Source organism: Dipodomys merriami, unplaced genomic scaffold, assembly GCF_024711535.1.
Source record: "Dipodomys merriami isolate MVZ:Mamm:240054 unplaced genomic scaffold, mDipMer1.0.p SCAF_6, whole genome shotgun sequence".
Classification (NCBI taxonomy): Eukaryota; Metazoa; Chordata; class Mammalia; order Rodentia; family Heteromyidae; genus Dipodomys; species Dipodomys merriami.
In genome coordinates, this window is record NW_027206179.1 from 36,259,308 (window position 1) to 36,278,214 (window position 18,907).

General features: G+C 36.2%; 1 protein-coding gene across 5 annotated transcripts in view; it reads right to left on the reverse strand.

The window, feature by feature from the left end:
• LOC138814044 (ubiquitin carboxyl-terminal hydrolase isozyme L3) overlaps window positions 1-18,907 on the reverse strand; it is a 46,311-nt gene that overhangs the window by 25,075 nt on the left and 2,329 nt on the right. For all 5 annotated transcript variants that reach the window (XM_070002811.1, XM_070002810.1, XM_070002812.1 and 2 more), the window contains 4 exons: window positions 8,713-8,841; window positions 5,963-6,119; window positions 5,527-5,612; window positions 3,362-3,409 (listed from right to left, as the gene is read on the reverse strand). In XM_070002811.1, the coding sequence (XP_069858912.1) occupies window positions 3,362-3,409; window positions 5,527-5,612; window positions 5,963-6,119; window positions 8,713-8,841 (420 nt within the window). The remainder of the gene's footprint in view (window positions 1-3,361; window positions 3,410-5,526; window positions 5,613-5,962; window positions 6,120-8,712; window positions 8,842-18,907) is intronic.

Here is an 18,907-nt window from a genome sequence, read left to right on the forward strand (position 1 = left end):
TGGGCCTGGGCGCTGTAACTCAGCTCTTCAGCTCAAGGCTAGCACTCTACCACTTGAGTCACAGTGCCACTTCTGGCTTTTTTCTTTTGCTTATGTGGTGCTGGGGAATCGAACCCAGGGCCTCATGCAAGCAAGGTAAACACTCTACCACTGAGCCACCTTCCCAGCCCCCCAAAACTCTTAAACATAAGTGGTAGTGGTAGACCAATGTGAACTAAGATGATCAGAAAAATAGCCCCAGGTAGAGAAGCTTAAACTAGCTGATAAATAGCTTTGAAAAATTTTGGTGGGAGTTTTTTTTTTTTTTTTTGTCACTAGTAGGGATTCACTAACATATAGTAAACAGAGATTACCATAATTCATCTTGGAATATGCAAATGTTAAAAGTATACTATTTAGGAAGAATGACTGGATATATTTTTGCCAGCAATCAAGTTCTGGCGTTTTTTTTAAAAGTCCCTACACCACCAGGGACAGTTCTGACTTATACATTAACAAACATGAATATGTTTGTTATTATCCCCAAGAAATGGTGCTTGATATTTGGAGTATGTACAAATGAACTAGACACCAATACTATACCTAAAAGCTACAGTAAGGGAGAGATGATTCCGTATTTCTTCAAGCCAATGTACTAGCACTTACAAGAACCATCATTATTCCTACCACGCAGCTAGGAATAACTCCAAGTTAATTACGATATCCTAAATTTCAGTTGTTAAAATGCAAAAGAAAATCTTAAACAAATGAAAAAGCATAAGTAAACTAAAATGCAAATAGAGAAAAACATGTAAGAATTCATGTAAGGGCCAAAATATATCCAGGGATAATAATCAGGAAGGGTTTCATATAAAAGGTCTTATTTAAGCTGCCACTTGAAGGACAAATAAAACTTAAAAATCCAAAGACCGAGGGAAGGAACATCTTCAGAAAGGGAGAACAACAAAAACTAAAGGATAGCAATAATCAGGGATTGCCAGAGAGAAATATTTAGAAACACTGGTAAAAAGTGAGAATAGCGGAAGTGGCGCTGTGGCTCAAGGGGTAGAGCTCTAGCCTTGAGCTGTAGAGCTGAGGGACAGCACCCAGGCCCAGAGTTCAGCCCCCACGACCAGACCAAAAAAAAAAAAAAAAAAATCCCACCATTTGGGCTGGGAAGTTGGCTCAGTGGTAGAGCGCTTGCCTTGCATACCTGAGGCCCTGGGTTCGATTCCTCTGCACCACATAAGCAAAAAGAAAAAAGCTGGAAGTGGCACTGTGGCTCAAATGGTAGGGCACTAGCCTGAAGAGCTGAGGGACAGCGCCCAGGCCCAGAGTTCAGGCCCCACAACCGGACCAAAAAAAAAAAAAAAAAAAAGTGAGAATTGCAACTAGGCTCAAGAGGCTAAAATTGATAAAAAGGCTTGAGAAATAATTCCCAAACTCTTTTGTTCAACCCAATACATTTTAGTCTATACTGTACATAACTATATGTGGATCTTAACTATGGAAGATGAGTACAAATAGTTCCTGTTAGAGTACAGTTTTAAAAGGGCCTCTATTCAAGCTAACCCTTAATTCTACCTCCAACCCATTTTGACAACTACAGCATTAGGAAAATGAAAACTTTGGGTAGCCAAATGATTACATGTCAGGAACTTCAATCTAGTAAAATAAATGAGAAATAGAATAAAGATTGGTCATCAGTGTAAGAAAATTATGTTCCAAAGAAGTACTTAACTTTTTAAAATTTTGACTTTTAATTTTTCTTATTTTGAACAAATTTTTTCTTTTTAAATAAATATTTGGTAAGTAACAACTGGGGAAAATGTGTAGCAGAACCACTATAAAACACATGAAAAATAAAGCAACAAAATAAGCTCAAACAAGGTCAAATACTGCTATCTAATTCAGCTAATATCTAACAAGCATTCAAAATTATAAAGTATGACTATACGTATGGAAAAAGACATATGAACATCCTTTAGAAAGAGGTAAATAAAGCCATAATCTGGATGATACTCCAAAAAAAGGAAGCAAAAGTAAGTATTGCTAAGTATTTTTGAAGTGAATATATATTAAAGCATTTAATTGCTTTATTACAAGAAATAGTTTTCATATATTAGTCTTATATTGATATCACCACTAACTTCAACACTAATAATTGTAACCTAAACATGTCTTAGAATTATAAAAGTCAATTAAAAAAGAGTACTGAATTAACTTCAAAGGTTCCACTTTGATATTAACAGCATATATAAAATTAGTAAAAATTAAATAATCCACACCTCTGCAACCAAAAGAAGTATGGTATAAATTATAAGGACAATTAAGTTTCAATTCCAGAATGATTTTAGTACAAATATTCATGGTTATCCAGTTTGAGCTAAGAATACTGCAGATATATCGTAATATCAAACTATTTCTCCTTAAAATATTCTTGGATAGTATATTTAAAAATCAGTATTTAAAAATTACATAATTTTTAAAGGATTAAAGAAATGCCATCCTGCATGTGAAAAAGTGTGAGTTCAAGTCACATACAGAAAAGAACAAAAAAATATGTAATTTTCTGGTGTTAATACTTAAATGTGCAACAAACACACCAAACAGTTCTATTAAATCCTATTCACTTTGACTACAATACTTTATGACAAACTTCCCTCATGAGTGTAGGCCAGGCGTGGCGGTGAACTCCTGTGATCCCAGCACCCTGGAAGCTGGAATGGAGAGTTTGAGGATAGTGAGACCCTGTCTCAACACACACACACACACACACATACACACACACACACACACACACATGCACACACACACTAACACAAACACACACACACAGTGGCACAGTGAAGGTTAGAGAGAAGGTAAGAAAGAAAAAAGAAAGGAAGAAATGGAAGGAAGGAAGGAAGGAAAAGAATAAAAGTAAAAAAAAAGGAAAGTAGAGAAGTGACCCAGCAGAACTAGTTCACAGCGTAAAGAATGTGCAGACGACCTCATTGGCTCAAACAGCTTCATTGAGGAAAGAGAATGATGTGGGGTCTGGCTAGAAGATGAGTATGACACTCTTAGAATCATACGATCTCTAATTGTGAACTATTTTTCTTAAAATACTTGGAAATCAAAGACATCTGATAGGAAAGAAGTAGGCCCCCCTAGGAGTCAAAGCAAACAGCACCTAATCTGCAATCTGTCCAAATGATCTGAAAAACTGAGGAAACAGATATGAAAGTAGCATGTTAACATCTTGTCAATCGTTTCTTGTGTTACTACTGGATGACTGTTTTCCCATCAGCAAGTTCTTTCAATGGAACTCTAGGTCCCACAATAACACTACAGTTAAACTTACACATATGAGAATAAACTATGAAAAAATGTAAGATACCTCAGTCTGACCTTCGTGGGCACTGGTCTCATGAGTCACTCGAATAGCCTGAAATAAGAACACAAGGCATTCATAGAAAAAATAACTACGTCCAACTTTTAATGAAAACAAAGCTAAATTTTAACATTTAAACATTTGGGGTATGGCTAATTACTAGACAGTTGAGAAGGGTATGTAATCATCTACTGGACTTTCATTTCCACAAATCTCAGAGGACTTGGGAAACAGTATCTCAGTATTTGTAACTTCTAACGTGCTGCTAGAGGCTGACATTTAATACTTTATTCATTTGAGACTGGAATAAAGTGAGCATCTCACAGACAGAGACTGAAGAAGCTCATTTTATGTTTCTCCAAGTTCCATGCTCCCTGGGCAGCTCTGGCTGGACTTACATATAATCATGCATGTTCAGTAGGCAATTTAGAAATGTGGTGCAAAAAGCATGCATTTATCAGAAGCTAGAAAATTTAGTTTCCTGAACTTAAAAAAAAAGCTCTTTAATACCCACTATAGACAAAGATGCAGAGAAATGGCCACAATATTAATTACAGGTGAAAGTATAACCATTATGAACAGCAGTTTAGCAGTATCAAAGCCTTCAAACATGCAAATCTTTCAATCCAACAATTTCTCTTCTAGGGATTTATACATTTATATACAATTAAATATAACTGCATAGTATTATTTTTGTGGGTATGCTGATACTGGGGCTTGAACTCAGGGTCTGGGCGCTGTCCCCAAGGGTTTTCTTTTTTGTTTGTTGACTTGTTTGGTTTTTGCTCAACGCTAGCACTCTATCACTTGAGCCACAGTTCTATTTCCAGTTTTTGTTTTTTTTTTTCCCTCCCGCAGTCTACTAGAGATGAATCTCATGGACTTTTTCCTGCCCAGGCTGGCTTTGAACCACAATCCTGAGATTTCAGCCTCCTAAGTAGCTAGGATTACAGGCATGAGCCATCAGTGTCTGGCTTAACTGCAGATTATTAAGGATATTTGCAAACATTATAGTAGTACACCTTGCAGTATTTTTTAAATAGTGAAAAAGAGGAAAAAAATTAGATTTCCAACATTTCATTGGTTAAATAAAATACTATGTAATGGAAAGCTATGCAGCCATTATATGAGAAATATATACTTACTGGTGTGTTAAACGTTTGTGGTAAGTGAAAAGAGCAAGTTATAAAACAGTATTACAGTATGTTCAAATTTTCGCTTAAAAATATAAAAATATATAGTCCTTACCATTCTCATTGATGGGACTAATGGTAACTTTTGTAGTTCATTTTTCTGTATAGTAAAGATGCTTTCTGAAAGTTCTAGATTCTTTTTTTTTTTTTCTGGTCGGTCTTGGGGCTTGAACTCGGCCTGGGCGCTGTCCCTGAGCTCTTCAGCTCAAGGCTAGCACTCTACCACTTGAGCCACAGCACCACTTCCAGTTTTCTGATGGTTTTATTGGAGATAAAGAGTCTCACAGAGTTTCCTGCCAAGGCTAGCTTTGAACTGCAATCATCAGATCTCAACCTCTTGAGTAGCTAGGAATTCAGGCGTGAGCCACTGGCGCCTAGCATAGATTCTTTTTTAAACAATGACAGTATTGTGGAATACCACACAGCATTATGAAGTCAATTAGTCTACTCAATACAAACTGCATAAGGCATTGTTCTAAATAATATGGCTTCTAACTTGAGAGAACTTACACTTCTTATCTATGAACAAGGAATAAAAGATTCCAAAAGAAAAATCAATTTCAAAACAGTAGGCTAATAAAAAAAATTTATTACTGTTCTGTGAATTAATATAATCATTTAAACCAGGTTTTTGGCATCTTCTACCTTGTTCTAAATTCCCAATACATAGGATATTTCCAGGCATATGTTATGGTAGGAAGGGAACGGTAAGGAACAAATTTAAGATGCTTGATTCATTTACAAACCATTCATTTGCACATTCAGCTCTGAAATTTCATGTAGAAAAGTAGTAATTACTAGCATTTATGAATATTTCAGATAGTTACCTGAAAAGTACAAAAGGCTCTTCTTAATGGATATGATTTTTTTAATGTATGATTTCTCAAAACTATAGTTTCAAGACGAACTGCCAAAGAGAATCTATAATCCCACAGAACTTTCCCACATGTAGGGTCAAAACAGAAAGAAGGTACCGACGTCATAGTTCTCCAGGTATCTGGCTCGTTCTTCAGGGCTCATGGACACAGACTCCTCCAGGAATTTTTTCAATGTTGATCCAGATTCTGATAATATCAAAAAAGATGAAAATTTTTAGGATTGCTACAATGAGATTACAAAACAAGAAGATGACAAAAATAACAACGTATACTATTCAGATAAAATTCCTTACCTTAGGAAAAATTATAGGAATGAAGCCACATGTTCATTTGCTAAGCCTGCTTATTAACAATATAAGAGAAAGGAAATACTGATATTTCTTCCATAAGTTGTATACATTCCCGATAGAAAAGAAAAAAGAGAGGGAAATGCTTTATTTTATATTTTGAAAGAAAGGATTACAGCACCCTCTACTGCTCAATCAAGTTAACATATTTGAAGGGGTAAATAGCAGTAAGGGAAAAAAATTACTTACCAAAGTTCATCTTGTCTTTGTTGTTCGCAATAGCATGGATTAGTCCAATTGTTCCACAGGCATTGCTGATAGTTTGCTTCATGAAATACACTGATGAAGTCACATCCTGTCCCTGAGATTTTATTTTTTCTTCCTCCTCTGTTCTGAATACTTCATACTATTTTAAAAAAAAGTCTACATGTGAAAAACAAGACATTCAAAAAGTTCTGTTTATACAGAAAAAAACGTAAAAGATATAATATATAAATGTAATAAATTCATATAAATATATATTTTAATTCAAGAAAAGGTTTAAAGTAAAATAACATCTATTATAGCAACAATAGTTTTGGGGGGAAAAAGTAGTAATACCCAGGAACCCTAAAGATAGAGCTGAAAAGGTATTAATGTATGCATGCATGCATCCATTCAGACAAGGGTCTCATCTCACTACATCCCCCATTTCCTTCAAATTCCTGGCTTAAGTGATCCGCCTGCCTTAGCCTCTCAGGTAGATGAGATTACATTTTATTTTATTTTATTTTTTTGGGTCCAGTCATGGGGGCTGAACTCTGAGCCTGGGCGCTGTCCCTCATCTCTTCAGCTCAAGGCTATCACTCTACCACTTGAGCCACAGTGCCACTTCCGGCTTTTTTCTTTTTGCTTACGTGGTGCTGAGGAATCGAACCCAGGGCCTCAGGTATGCAAGGCAAGCACTCTACCGCTGAGCCACCTTCCCAGCCCCTGAGATTACATTTTTATGCCACTGTGTCCAGCTTTTTTTTTTTAATGTGCTATTATTACATTCACATATACATATATACATATGTACATATATTACATTCATAGTATACATTCATATAATCATGCCAAAGGACACGTAGTGATATGTACTAATATTTCAAATGTTCACAACCTTCAATAAGTAATTTCCTTTGTAGGAGTATGGCTTAGGATACAACCTTTAAAGTGTACAATTGAGGATATAAAAATGTACAAATGAGGGTGTAGCTCAGAGGTAGAGAGCTTGTTTAACATGATCATTAGTGCTAGCTGGGTTTGAGCTCTTGCACCACACACACATAAAGTACAATTATGCACACATTTGCACTCACAATACAACAGAGAAATACTCTAAATATCCATCCAATAGGATTTGGTTAATAAATTATGGCATATCTTAATGGAATACCATGAAGCATCATATTTTGACATAGAAATCTGTCCATGATTAAATGTATATTATTCTCCAGTATATATTAATGTGATTATCTATTGTTATTTTTGTAATAAAAAAGCAAAAATAACACAAGATTAAAATACTGTTAAACTTAAGTTTTTTGTCTTAACTCTTCTACAAATTTCAGCATAATCATACCCTTCGTACTAAAAGTAGATGTTTGGTCTAATAATGTTTGGTCTAAAAGTAGATGTTTCATCATTACTAAGAAATTACTATCTTTATCCTCTGTACAGTATTTTTATAATAAAAAATATATATTTAATAAAAAAAGAAATTACTAACTTTAAATTTCCAGGAATATGATAAATACCATATATAAAGAAGTATCATTTCTTTTATTAAATAAAGAGGAAACTATTTTAATCTTACATATTTTGAAGTGAGACTAGTTGTTTATGATACCAAAACAATCAGGAATGTCCAGGACTGAGTAGAGCTTAATTCTAAATTTCCGTGAGTAATGGAGCAATGGCTCCATTTATTCCTTAAGAATAGATTTACTTAAGCATGTATACATCAAATTATCAATATCACATTTCTCTTACATTTACCTAAATACTTATGTCTCTAACTTTTACAATTAGTAAGTTAATCCTACTATGTCTAAGATTAAAAATAAAAATCAGAAGATTCTAAAACTGTTTAAGAAATACATTTAAAATTCTACATACACACAGATATGTGAGTGACATCATTGTAGAAATAGGGAGACACTAATGACTTTGACACAGAGACCTAAGAACAGCTGACACATTCTAAATCTGCCAATTAAACTATATTTGAGCTTACAAGTCATCCAAATAGAGGTTATTTTGAAAATAATGTAATGCATGTTGTCATTTTCCCTACCTCCTCAAAATAAGTAAAGAGGTTTGTTTTTATAAACATAATGTTTATATATCTTGTATATTAAGAACTAATAATATCAGTTATTCATATACTTTCTAATAGATTTAAGATGGTTGTTATACTCAAAAATTTTAAAATATCTCCATAAATACAAATGTTAAAGATGATTAAATGTCACATCAAACATAGTTGAGGCAAACAACTTTTTTTTTTTTGCTGGTCTTGGGGCTTGAACTCGGACTCTGGGTCTAGGCTATGTCCCTGAACTTCTCTGTGTTCAAGGCTAGCACTCTACCACTTGAGCCACAGTGCCACTTCCAGCTTTTTCTGCGTAGTTTACTGAAGATAAGTGTCTCATGAACTTTCCTGCCTGGGGTGGCTTTGAACCATAATCCTCAAATCTCAACTTCCTGAGTAGCTAGGATTACAGACATGAGCCACTGGCCCCCGACGAACCATATTTTATAAAAGAAAAAAAAATCAGAGGTTAAAAGTCTAACTTACGACTTTATTGCCAATCTATAAATAAAACTTTAAATACCATTAAAACATTAAAATTTCCTAATTTCTTAGACTGCCTGATTGTATGCAGAATCTGCCAGACCAAAGGTCACATTTTTAATTTTAAAAAATACTTTATGTTTATTGGAAACTCTACCTCCTCTTATTTAATAGTTACCTTTTCTGTAATAGGGAAGAGAAGTAACACTGCACACACTGGTCTTGGTACCATGCTAAGAAGTTCAGGATCCATCCCATAAACATCAACAAATTGCCAGTTAGGATGTAGACCTAACTGTTTGAGAAACTAATAAAAGAACAAAAGCAGAACAAAATGTTAACAGGGAAATGATCAATAAGTATGTACCATGTATCTAATACATAAAAGATAACGTAATACAAATATAACTGATGTTCAATAGGAGTCTAAAAATCAGTATACATCAAAACACAAGTATGCATGATAAATATACATAGCTTTTATTTGTCAAGGAGACCATAAAAATTTGAGGAGATGCAATACGGCATGTTTAACATGAGTAGGGTACAAAGAGAGAGTAGTTCATATCATATAACATAACTTGTGAAACAAGTCTTATTTTTCAAAATTTATTTCTTTGGAATTATATGTATAACCCAATGCTTCACCAAATATATACAAGTTGGGATGGGAAGGTGGCTCAGTGGTAGAGCGCTTGTCTTGCATGCATGAGGCCCTGGGTTCCATTCCTCAGCACCACATAAGCAAAAAGAAAAAAGCCGGAAGTGGCGCTGTGGCTCAAGTGGTAGAGTGCTAGCCTTGAGCTGAAGAGCTGAGGTACAGCGCCCAGACCCAGAGTTCAGGCCCCATGACCGGACCCAAAAAAAAAAAAAAATTAGAACAAATATATACAAGTTTATCTGGCAGAATATCAAAGTTCTAGTAAACAATGAATTATTCTATCTAACAGATTTTACTTAAGTCAATAGCTTATCCTGCTTACCAAAAGCAATGTCTGAAATTTAGTTAGCTAATTAATATCTCAGTGTACAAAAAGTCATGTAATCTGAAACAATCCCCTTATGTGAATACCAGAAAATGCTTGTGATTAGAAGTAAACAACAGGCCTCTTGACCTCTAGTATAGACACCGTGAAACTTACTCAATCCCATTGCTTCAATTACATCTGTAAAACTACTGCCACGTAAGCGTAGTTTTTAAAACTCTAATGATTTTATTGGAAAATGAAACATGAGAACACAACCTATCATAATGTGAAAAAGAAAAACAATGAGAATAATATTTATATTGAAAGAAGTAGATGACTTTTATATACCATCACAAATGAGGTTTTAGATGATAGGCTAAGAAACAGGAACATAGGAAACAAAAGTCATATTAAAAATGCATAACTGTAACCCTAATGCACTATTGGTGGGAATGTAAACTGGTACGCTACTCTGGAAAGTAGTTTGCTAATTCTTCCAAAAACTAAACATAGAACTACCCTATGATCTTGCAAAATCACTCTTGGACATTTATCCGAAAGATTACACATCAAGATATAGTTTACTCTGTGGCTTTAGACACATGCACAACCATGTTCACTCACTGTTGCATTATTCACCACAGTGAAGGTATAGAATCAGCCCAAATTCCCTTCAATAGACAAACGAATCAAGAAAATATGGTCTGTATGCTCAATAAAATTTTATGCATTATGAAAAATATTGCATCTTTTGCAAAGAAATGGATGGACCTGGAAAAAATGTTACATGAAGTAAATCAGGCTAAGAGACAACAGATGCATGTTTTCTTTCATATATGAAAGCTAGATCTAATTTATAAATATATAAATAAATACATATGGGATAGAATGCAAATGTACATAAAAGTATTAATCAAAGCATGGTATTTGTAGAGAAGAATTCAAGTGGTGTAATTCTTTAGAAAAACTAACTTACTGGCCTGCTGCCAGGGGCTAATACCTGTAATCCTAGCTACTAAGGAGCCTGAGATCTGAAGATCATGATTCAAAGCCAGCCCAGGCAGAAAAGTCTATGAGATTCTTATGTCCACCCAAAAAGCCAGAAGTAGAACCGTGGCAAAAGTGATACAGCACTAGTCTTGAACAAAACAGTTCAGGGAAAGTGCCCAGGCTCTGAGTTCAAGCCCCAGGACAAGCACAAAAAACAAAAAACAAAAAAATGAAACCTAACTCATAGTGAATGAATATAAAAATGAATGCCAGGAAACTGGCAATTGAAAGATGTGTGTGCAGGTGAAGGTCAATGGGAAGAGGGTAGGCAAATGAAATGGGGGTGGTGGTGGATTGCAGCCATAATATTCAATGCATATCCTATGAAACTAAGAAAATTAAGGGGAGAGGTAGGATGAAACGGAGAGAATGATGACAGGAAAGATGAATTTGACTTAAAGCAGTTTAAGGAAGTAGAGAAACTCCCCATATGCTCCTCGATGGGGAGGATTAACATCATGAAAATGGCAATACTGCCCAAAGCTATTTACAAATTCAATGCAAACCCCATCAGAATCCCAGTAACATTCTTCAGTGATACAGAAGAAACAATCCAAAAGTTCATATGGACTAATGGAAGATCAGCGAACAGCAGAAAGAACAGTGCTGGAGGAATAGCAATACCAAACTTCAAACTCTATTACAAAGCTGTAGTTATAAAAACAGTTTGGTATTGGCACAAGAACTGGCCTAAGGACCAATGGAACAGAACCGAAGACCCAGAAATGAGCCCACAGACCTACAGCCACCTAATCTTTGATAAAGGAGCGAAAAATACAGGATGGAAGAAAGATAGCTTCTTCAACAAATAGTGCTGGCAGAATTGGCTATACACCAGCAGAAAACTGAAGTTAGATCCTTATATATCACCCTGCACCAGAATCAATTCCAAATGGATAAAAGACCTCACTGTAAGACCAGATACCCTGAAAATATTAACACTAGGACTCTTTGGCACAGGTCCTAGATAAAGATCCAGAAACACAACAAATTAAAGAAAGGCTGGAGGATAAATGATTGTATCAAACTGAAGAGTTACTGCATGGCAAAGGACATAGCTAGCAAGATAAACAGAAAGCCCATAGAATGGGAGATCTTTACTAGTTATGCACCAAACAAAGGCTACATATCTAAAATATACTAAAAAAAAAAAAAAAGAGCTCAAAAAATTAAACCCCCAAAAAACAAATCCTCAAAAAAACAACAACCCCATTAACAAGTAGGCTAAAAACTTAGACTTCTCTGAACAAAATAAGAATGGCCAACAGACACATGAAGAAATGGTCAACATCTCTGGCCATAAAAGAAACACAAATCAAAACAACATTGAGATTCCACCTCCCCCCAGTTAAAATGGCTGTTATCAAGTAAACTAGAAATAACAGATGTTGAAATGATACTACACTTTTGGTTGGAATGTAAACTTGTTCAGCAACTCTAAAAAGCAGAGTATGGAGGTTCCTCAAAAGACTAAACATAGAGTTTCCCTAAAACCCAGCAATCCTGCTCCTAGGCATTTACCCAAATGATCACAAAGAAGCCCACACTGGATCAAGAAAATGTGGTATACACACCCAGTGGAATTCTATGCATCCTAAGAAAGAATGACATTGCCCCATTTGTAAGGAAATGGAAAGACTTGGAAAATATTATATTAAGCAAAGCAAGCCAGACCTAAAGAAATATAGGCTGCATTATTTCCCTCATTTGTAATAACTAGAATATATCTACAAATCTACAAGTTAATCCAATGGATAGTAAAAGACATAATTACAATTAGACATGATTAAACAGCACTCTAAGGATTTGAACACTGTGAACAAAGGAGGATATTCTTAGGAGAGATCACAATGGCTCAATAGCTATGCACATATAACCATATAAAATGATACTTATCAAAATGAACTTCAAGAAATGGAAACAAGGTTTTTTTTAATTGTAGTGATTGCAGTTATTTCTTCCTTGTTTGGTTTATTCCCTGTTGTCAGTTTTTTATTTCTGTATTCTGTCTTGTATATAAGTTTATCTGATTTGGGCAAGGAAAGGGGAATCCCAGAAATGGTAGGACAATGGGTGAACCAATTCAACAGTGATATTCACTAGACATTATGTTGGAAATGACCTTTACAATTTGGGGGGGGGGTGTAGGGGAACTGCAGGGGAAAAAGTGGGAGATAATGAGGGAGGGGGATAACACTGTTCAAAAAGAAATGTACTCATTACCTTATTTATGTAAATGTAAGCCCTCTGTACATCATCTTTACAATAAAATTTAAATTAAAGGCAAAAAGAAAATGAACTACACAGGGGACAAGAAGAGGAAACTGGGAGAGTGCAAGGGAAAGGGTGACATTGTTCAAAAAGAAATGTGCTTATGTTTCTGTAACCCCTCTGTATATTACCTTTACAACAATAAAGAATTTTTTAAGAAGATGCATCTGACTTATAAATTGATTTGTTGAATGGTAACTCCTTTGTACAACTACTTAAATATAATAAAACATAATTTAAAAGAATGCATCACTCTATTTTTACTTCAAGAATACAGGATGAAGCCAGGCACCAGTATCACACCTGCAATCCCAGATACTAAGTGGCTAAGATCTGAGGATCACAGTTCAAAGCCAGCCTGGGCAGAATCCTATCTCAAGTTAACCACCAAAAAGCTAGAAGTGGAGATGTGTGCTCAAGTGGTAGAGTGCTAGCCTTGAGTCCAAAAGCTAAGGGTCAATGCCTAGACTCTGAGTTCAAGCCCCAGGATTGGGGCACATACACACATACACACACACACACAAAAATATATTAAGTCAGGCACCGGTGGCTTACTCCTAGTTACTCAGGAGGCTGAGATATGAGGATTGTGGTTTGAAGCTAGCCAGGGCAGGTACAGTATTCCCCAAAATTTTTCCCAACTACTCACAAATTTTATATATGTGTGTGTGTGTGTGTGTGTGTGTGTGTGTGTGTGTGTGTGTGTATGTGTGTGTGTGTGTGTGTATGTGTGTGTGTGTATTTATTTATTTATTTAGAAAATCAACTCTACATACTTAAGTAAAAGCATCTTATTCATATCAAGCAGAAGAAAGGGAACCTCTCCTACTAGTCTGAATTTTCTAGTGTAAATTCTGAGTCCTAAAGCAAACAAAATATTCTCACTGATTAGCTCACTAATTTTCATAATACTCTAAAACATTGGTCAATATCATAAAAGAAGTGGCTATAGAACTGCATCAAATTAAAAAGCTTCTGAACAGAAAAGAAACAATTTCCAGAATCAAAAGAAAATGTATGGCCAGGTGTCAGTGGCTCATGCCTGTAATCCTAGCTGCTCAGGAGGCTGAGATCTGAGCATCGATGTTCAAAGCTAGCCTGAGCAGAAAAGTCCGAGAGACTCTTATCTACTCAGAAAACCAGAAGTTGCACTGTGGCTCAAGTGGTAGAGCACTCTCGTTGAGCTGAAAAGCTGAGGGATAGCGCCCAGGCCCAGAGTTCAAGTCCCATGACCAATAAAAAAAGAAAGAAAGAAAGAAAGAAAATGTACAAAATGGCAGAAAATCTGCTACTCATCAGATAAAGGATTAATACCCAGGATATGTACAGAGTTCCAAATACTAAAAAAAGAATGTAAATTAGTGTAATTACTATGGAAATCAATATGAGGGTCTTTAAAAACAAAGACAAAAACTGAGAATACGCTGAGAATGTGGCTTAGTAATAGATTTCTTGCCTAGCATGCATGAAGCCCTGGGTTCGAGTCCTCAGTACCACATAAAGAGAAAAAGTCAGAAGTGGCACTATGACTCAGGTGGTAGAATATTAGCCTTGAGCAAAAGGAGCTCAGGGACAGTGCCCAAGCCCTCAGTTCAAGCCCCTGGACCAGCCAAAAAAAAGAAAAAAAAAATGGAAAAAAAGCAAACAGGATAGAACTACCAGATGATCCTGCTATATCAACTCCTGGAAACAGATCCAGAGGAATTTAAGTCAATATATAGTCAACACACCTGCACATCCAGGTTTATAGCAGCATTCTTCACAAAAGTCAAAACATGAAATCAGCCTAGGTGTCCATAAGCTGATAAATGGATAAAGAAAATGTGGCACTAGGGAGAATTATTTACCCATAAATAAAGTCAAAAAGGAAAAAGTTAAAAACAGAAAAAAAAAATCACTTACAAAGGCCTTCCACATTCTGAATATACACACTCACTCTGCATTACTATGCAATATCCCCAACCCCTCTCTGAACTCTAATGGTCTCCTATTTTCTCCACTTTTCCATAGCTGAGATGACAGGCATAGATGACCACACCCAGCTTCGTCCATAAAGATGAAATCTCTCAGACTTTTTCTGCCTGGGCTGACTTGGAACTATAAGTCCACCTCCCCCCCACTCTCAGCAAACTACCATGCCCAACTAGAGCAGAGATTTAAAAATCATATCGATACACTATGGCCTCTTCAAAACAGGGCAGTTGAGAAGAAGAGTCATGTTAAGACATGAGCACTGGAAGTAATGAGTAATAATGATGACAATACCTGAAAATAATCAGAGGAGGTGAGAAATTTTCTCTTTCTCTTTTCTTTCATTCTTTCTTTCTTTCTCTTTCCCTCTTTCTTTCTTTCTTTCCCTCTTTCTTTCTTTCTCTCTTATTTTCTTTCACTTTTGCCAGTTCTGGTCTTGTGCAGCACCAAGCAGCATTACAGAATAAAACAGTACTTGCTCAAACTAAGTCAGTGAGACACACAACTACCAGATGGTGATAAGATATTTTATGATCCTCTTAGGTTCAGCAAATAAGGAAAAGATGGGGACAGGCCAGGTACGTCAGGCTCAGTAGGTAAGTACATACTTTTCTCTGGATTAAAAACACAAAACAATAAATATCTTAATCACCAAATATACTACTTCTAAGACCAAGGGAAGTTGTCTAATCTATCTGTACCTCAGTTTCTCAATTTCTTGTAATCACTCCTAATCTCCTAAAATTGTTATAAGGATTAAATTACTACATGCAATTTGTCTAAAACAAATACAAAAACAAAAAGAGAAAAGGTGAGGATGGGTATCATTAGAGTTTACTAAGTCTACAAATAAAAGTCATTACATTTCTTTTCATTTTCTATTTTCTATTCTGTATAAAACACATTAGAGAATAAAGAACTAATCACAAAATGAACTATGCCTTAGATACCTGCACATTCTCCTATTAAAACCACATTTTTGGCTGGGTGTCAGTGGCTGATGCCTGTAATTCTAGCTACTCAGGAGACTGAGATCTGAGGAATACAGTTCAAAGCCAGCCTGGGCAGAAAAGTCTATTACAACCACCAAAAAGCTGGAAGTGGAGTTGTAGCTCAAGTGGCAGAGCACTAACCTTGAGCACAAACGCTCAAGGACAGTTCAAGAGTTCAAGCCCCAGAACCAGAAAAAAAAAAAATAAGAAAGAAAGAAAGAAATGGAAGGAAGGAAGGAAGGAAGGAGGAAGAAGGAAGGAAGGAAGGAAGGAAGGAAGGAAGGAAGGAAGGAAGGAAGGAAGGAAGGAAGGAAGGAAGGAAGGAAGGAAGGGAAAAAAAGAAAAACTACATTATTCCTTTAGTAAAGAAAAAGAAAAATTTGATGGAGTCTCATTATATAATGTAGCCCGAGCTGGCCTTGAATTCAGTTCTATTGCCTCAGCCTCCCATGTGCTGGGATTACAGAATGCAAACACACACACACACACACACACACACACACACACACACACACACACACACACACACACACACACACACACACACACACACACACACACACACACACACACACACACACACACACACACACACACACGTGTATACACACCACCATGGCCAATTAAGAAAAAAATTCAAAACTGAAGCATACAAAAGCATGTCAGACATAAGATACGATCAAATCAATCAAATACTCAGTAGCAACTTTTTGCTGTTTATGTCACCTCAGAGAGGACTCTAGCTCCTGTTACTATCCAATCTATTAGGTTTCCATAACACTATTTTTTTCTTTTTTTTTCTTTTTTTTTCTTTTTTGGGTCCAGTCATGGGGCCTGAACTCTGGGTCTGGGCGCTGTCCCTCAGCTCTTCAGCTCAAGGCTAGCGCTCTACCACTTGAGCCACTTCCGGCTTTTTTTCTTTTTGCTTATGTGGTGCTAAGGAATCAAACCCAGGGCCTCATGCATGCAAGGCAAGCGCTCTACCACTGAGCCACCTTCCCAGCCCCACACTATTTTTTTCATTGTTCCTATAACATAATGATTTACTTGTTTCTGCGTTTCCATTAGATCAAAGTACAAAACAATAAATCTCTTAAAACATCAACGGAAGGTGCTGGTGGCTCACGCCTGTAATCCTAGCTACTCAGGAGGCTGAGATCTGAGGATCAGGGTTCAAAGCCAGCCTGGGCAGGAAAGTCCATGAGACTCTTATCTCCAATAAACCATTCAGAAAACCAGAAGTGGTGCTATGGCTCAAGTGGTAGAGCGCTAGCCTTGAACTGAAGAGCTGAGGGACAGCGCCCAGGCCCAGAGTTCAAGCCCCACGACCAACAACAAATCAACGCATAACTGTTGCTGTTCAGACAACTGACACTATGAAAGACACCTTCAAAGTATTTCCTTAATGGAATGAGTGAATATTTTTTTAGTTTATCAATATCAAATGAGGTCAAATAAACAACTGAGTCACAAAACATGTTCTCAGTTATAAACTTATATTCATTAAAACAGTAAACATCATTTGGAAAGTTTTGTTTTTTAAGTCTACTGATATGACCGATGTTTTTTTTTTTGGTGCCAGTACTAGGGCTTGAACTCAGGGCCTGGAGCTCTCACCTGGCCTTTTCACTAACAATGAATACTTTACTCTTGAGCCATGCTTCCAATTCTGGCTTTTGCTGGTTACCTGGAAACAAGTCTGGATTTGTCTGCCCAGGCTTTGAAGTGGGATTCTCCAACCTCAACCTCCTAAGTAGCTAAGTGATTGGTTTTGAATGATAAGTCACCTTTTCAATATGTGAATATGCAGTTCTTGATCAGAATATATTATACCTTTACATATATATATATATACACATACATATATATACACACACATATATATATATAGCTGCACTGTATCTGATAACATTTAAAAAAATAGCTTTTTACAGTAGCTTTGTCATATATCAGCAATAAATAGGATGAGAAAGGAAATCAGGAACACAATCATTCATAATGGCCCTCCAAAATAAGGTATAAACTTAACCATTTTATTTCAGTCGGTTGTGGGGCTTGGACTCAGGGCCTGGGCACTGTCCCTGAGCTTCTTTATGCTCAGGCTAGTGCTCTACTACTTGAGCCACAGTACCACTTCTGGTTTTTGAGTGGTTAATTGGAGACATGAGTCTCATGGGAACTTTTCTGCCCAGGCTGGCTTCAAACCTCAATCTTCAGATGTCAGCCTCCTGAGTAGCTAGGATTACAGGCGTGAGCTACCAGCACCCAGCAACCAATTTCTTTAATATATGACGTTGTATCCAGCTATTCAATCGATAGAGGATTAATATCCAGAATATACAAAGAGTTCCAAAGTTAAATAGCAAAAGAATAATCCAATTGGTAAATGGGCAAATAAAGTGAATAGAGTTTACAAAAGAAATACAAATGGCTAACATGTAAAAAAATGGTCGATATCCTTAGCCATTAAAAAAAAATGCAATTAAAACTGGACTAAGATTCCATCTCACCTCACCCAGAATGGCAATCATCCAACAAACATCAAAGATAGAGAGGAAGTGGTCAAAAAAAAAAGCAACTCCCATACATTACGGGTGCAAATGTAAAAGTACTGCAACCACTATAGATAACAATATGGAGGTTCCTTAAAAATCTAAAAATAGACCTACCTTATAACTCTATCATGCCACTCTCGGGCATATAACAAAAGGAGACTAAATCCAGTATATCAGAAAGACACATTCATGTATCTTCATATTCATGTTCATTGAAGCTCAGTTCACAATTGCCAAACTGTGGAATCAAAGTGTCCAACAACTGACGAATGGATAAATACATATGCATGCACATACACACACATGCACGCACACACATCATGAAATATTACTCTTCCACAAAGAAAATTGAAACTGAATGATTTTCAGGAAAATAGATGCAACCAGAATTCATCAGATTGAGCAGACAGGCCAAGCTCAAAATGCTATATGTCATGTTGTCACTTACTTGTATAAACCTAAAATGCTGATGTCAACAATAGCAATGTTAATGAATCATGATTATAACCAGGGGATATCTAAGAGGGGACCACCAGGAAGGAGGAAGGGGTGAAAGAGGTATTTAG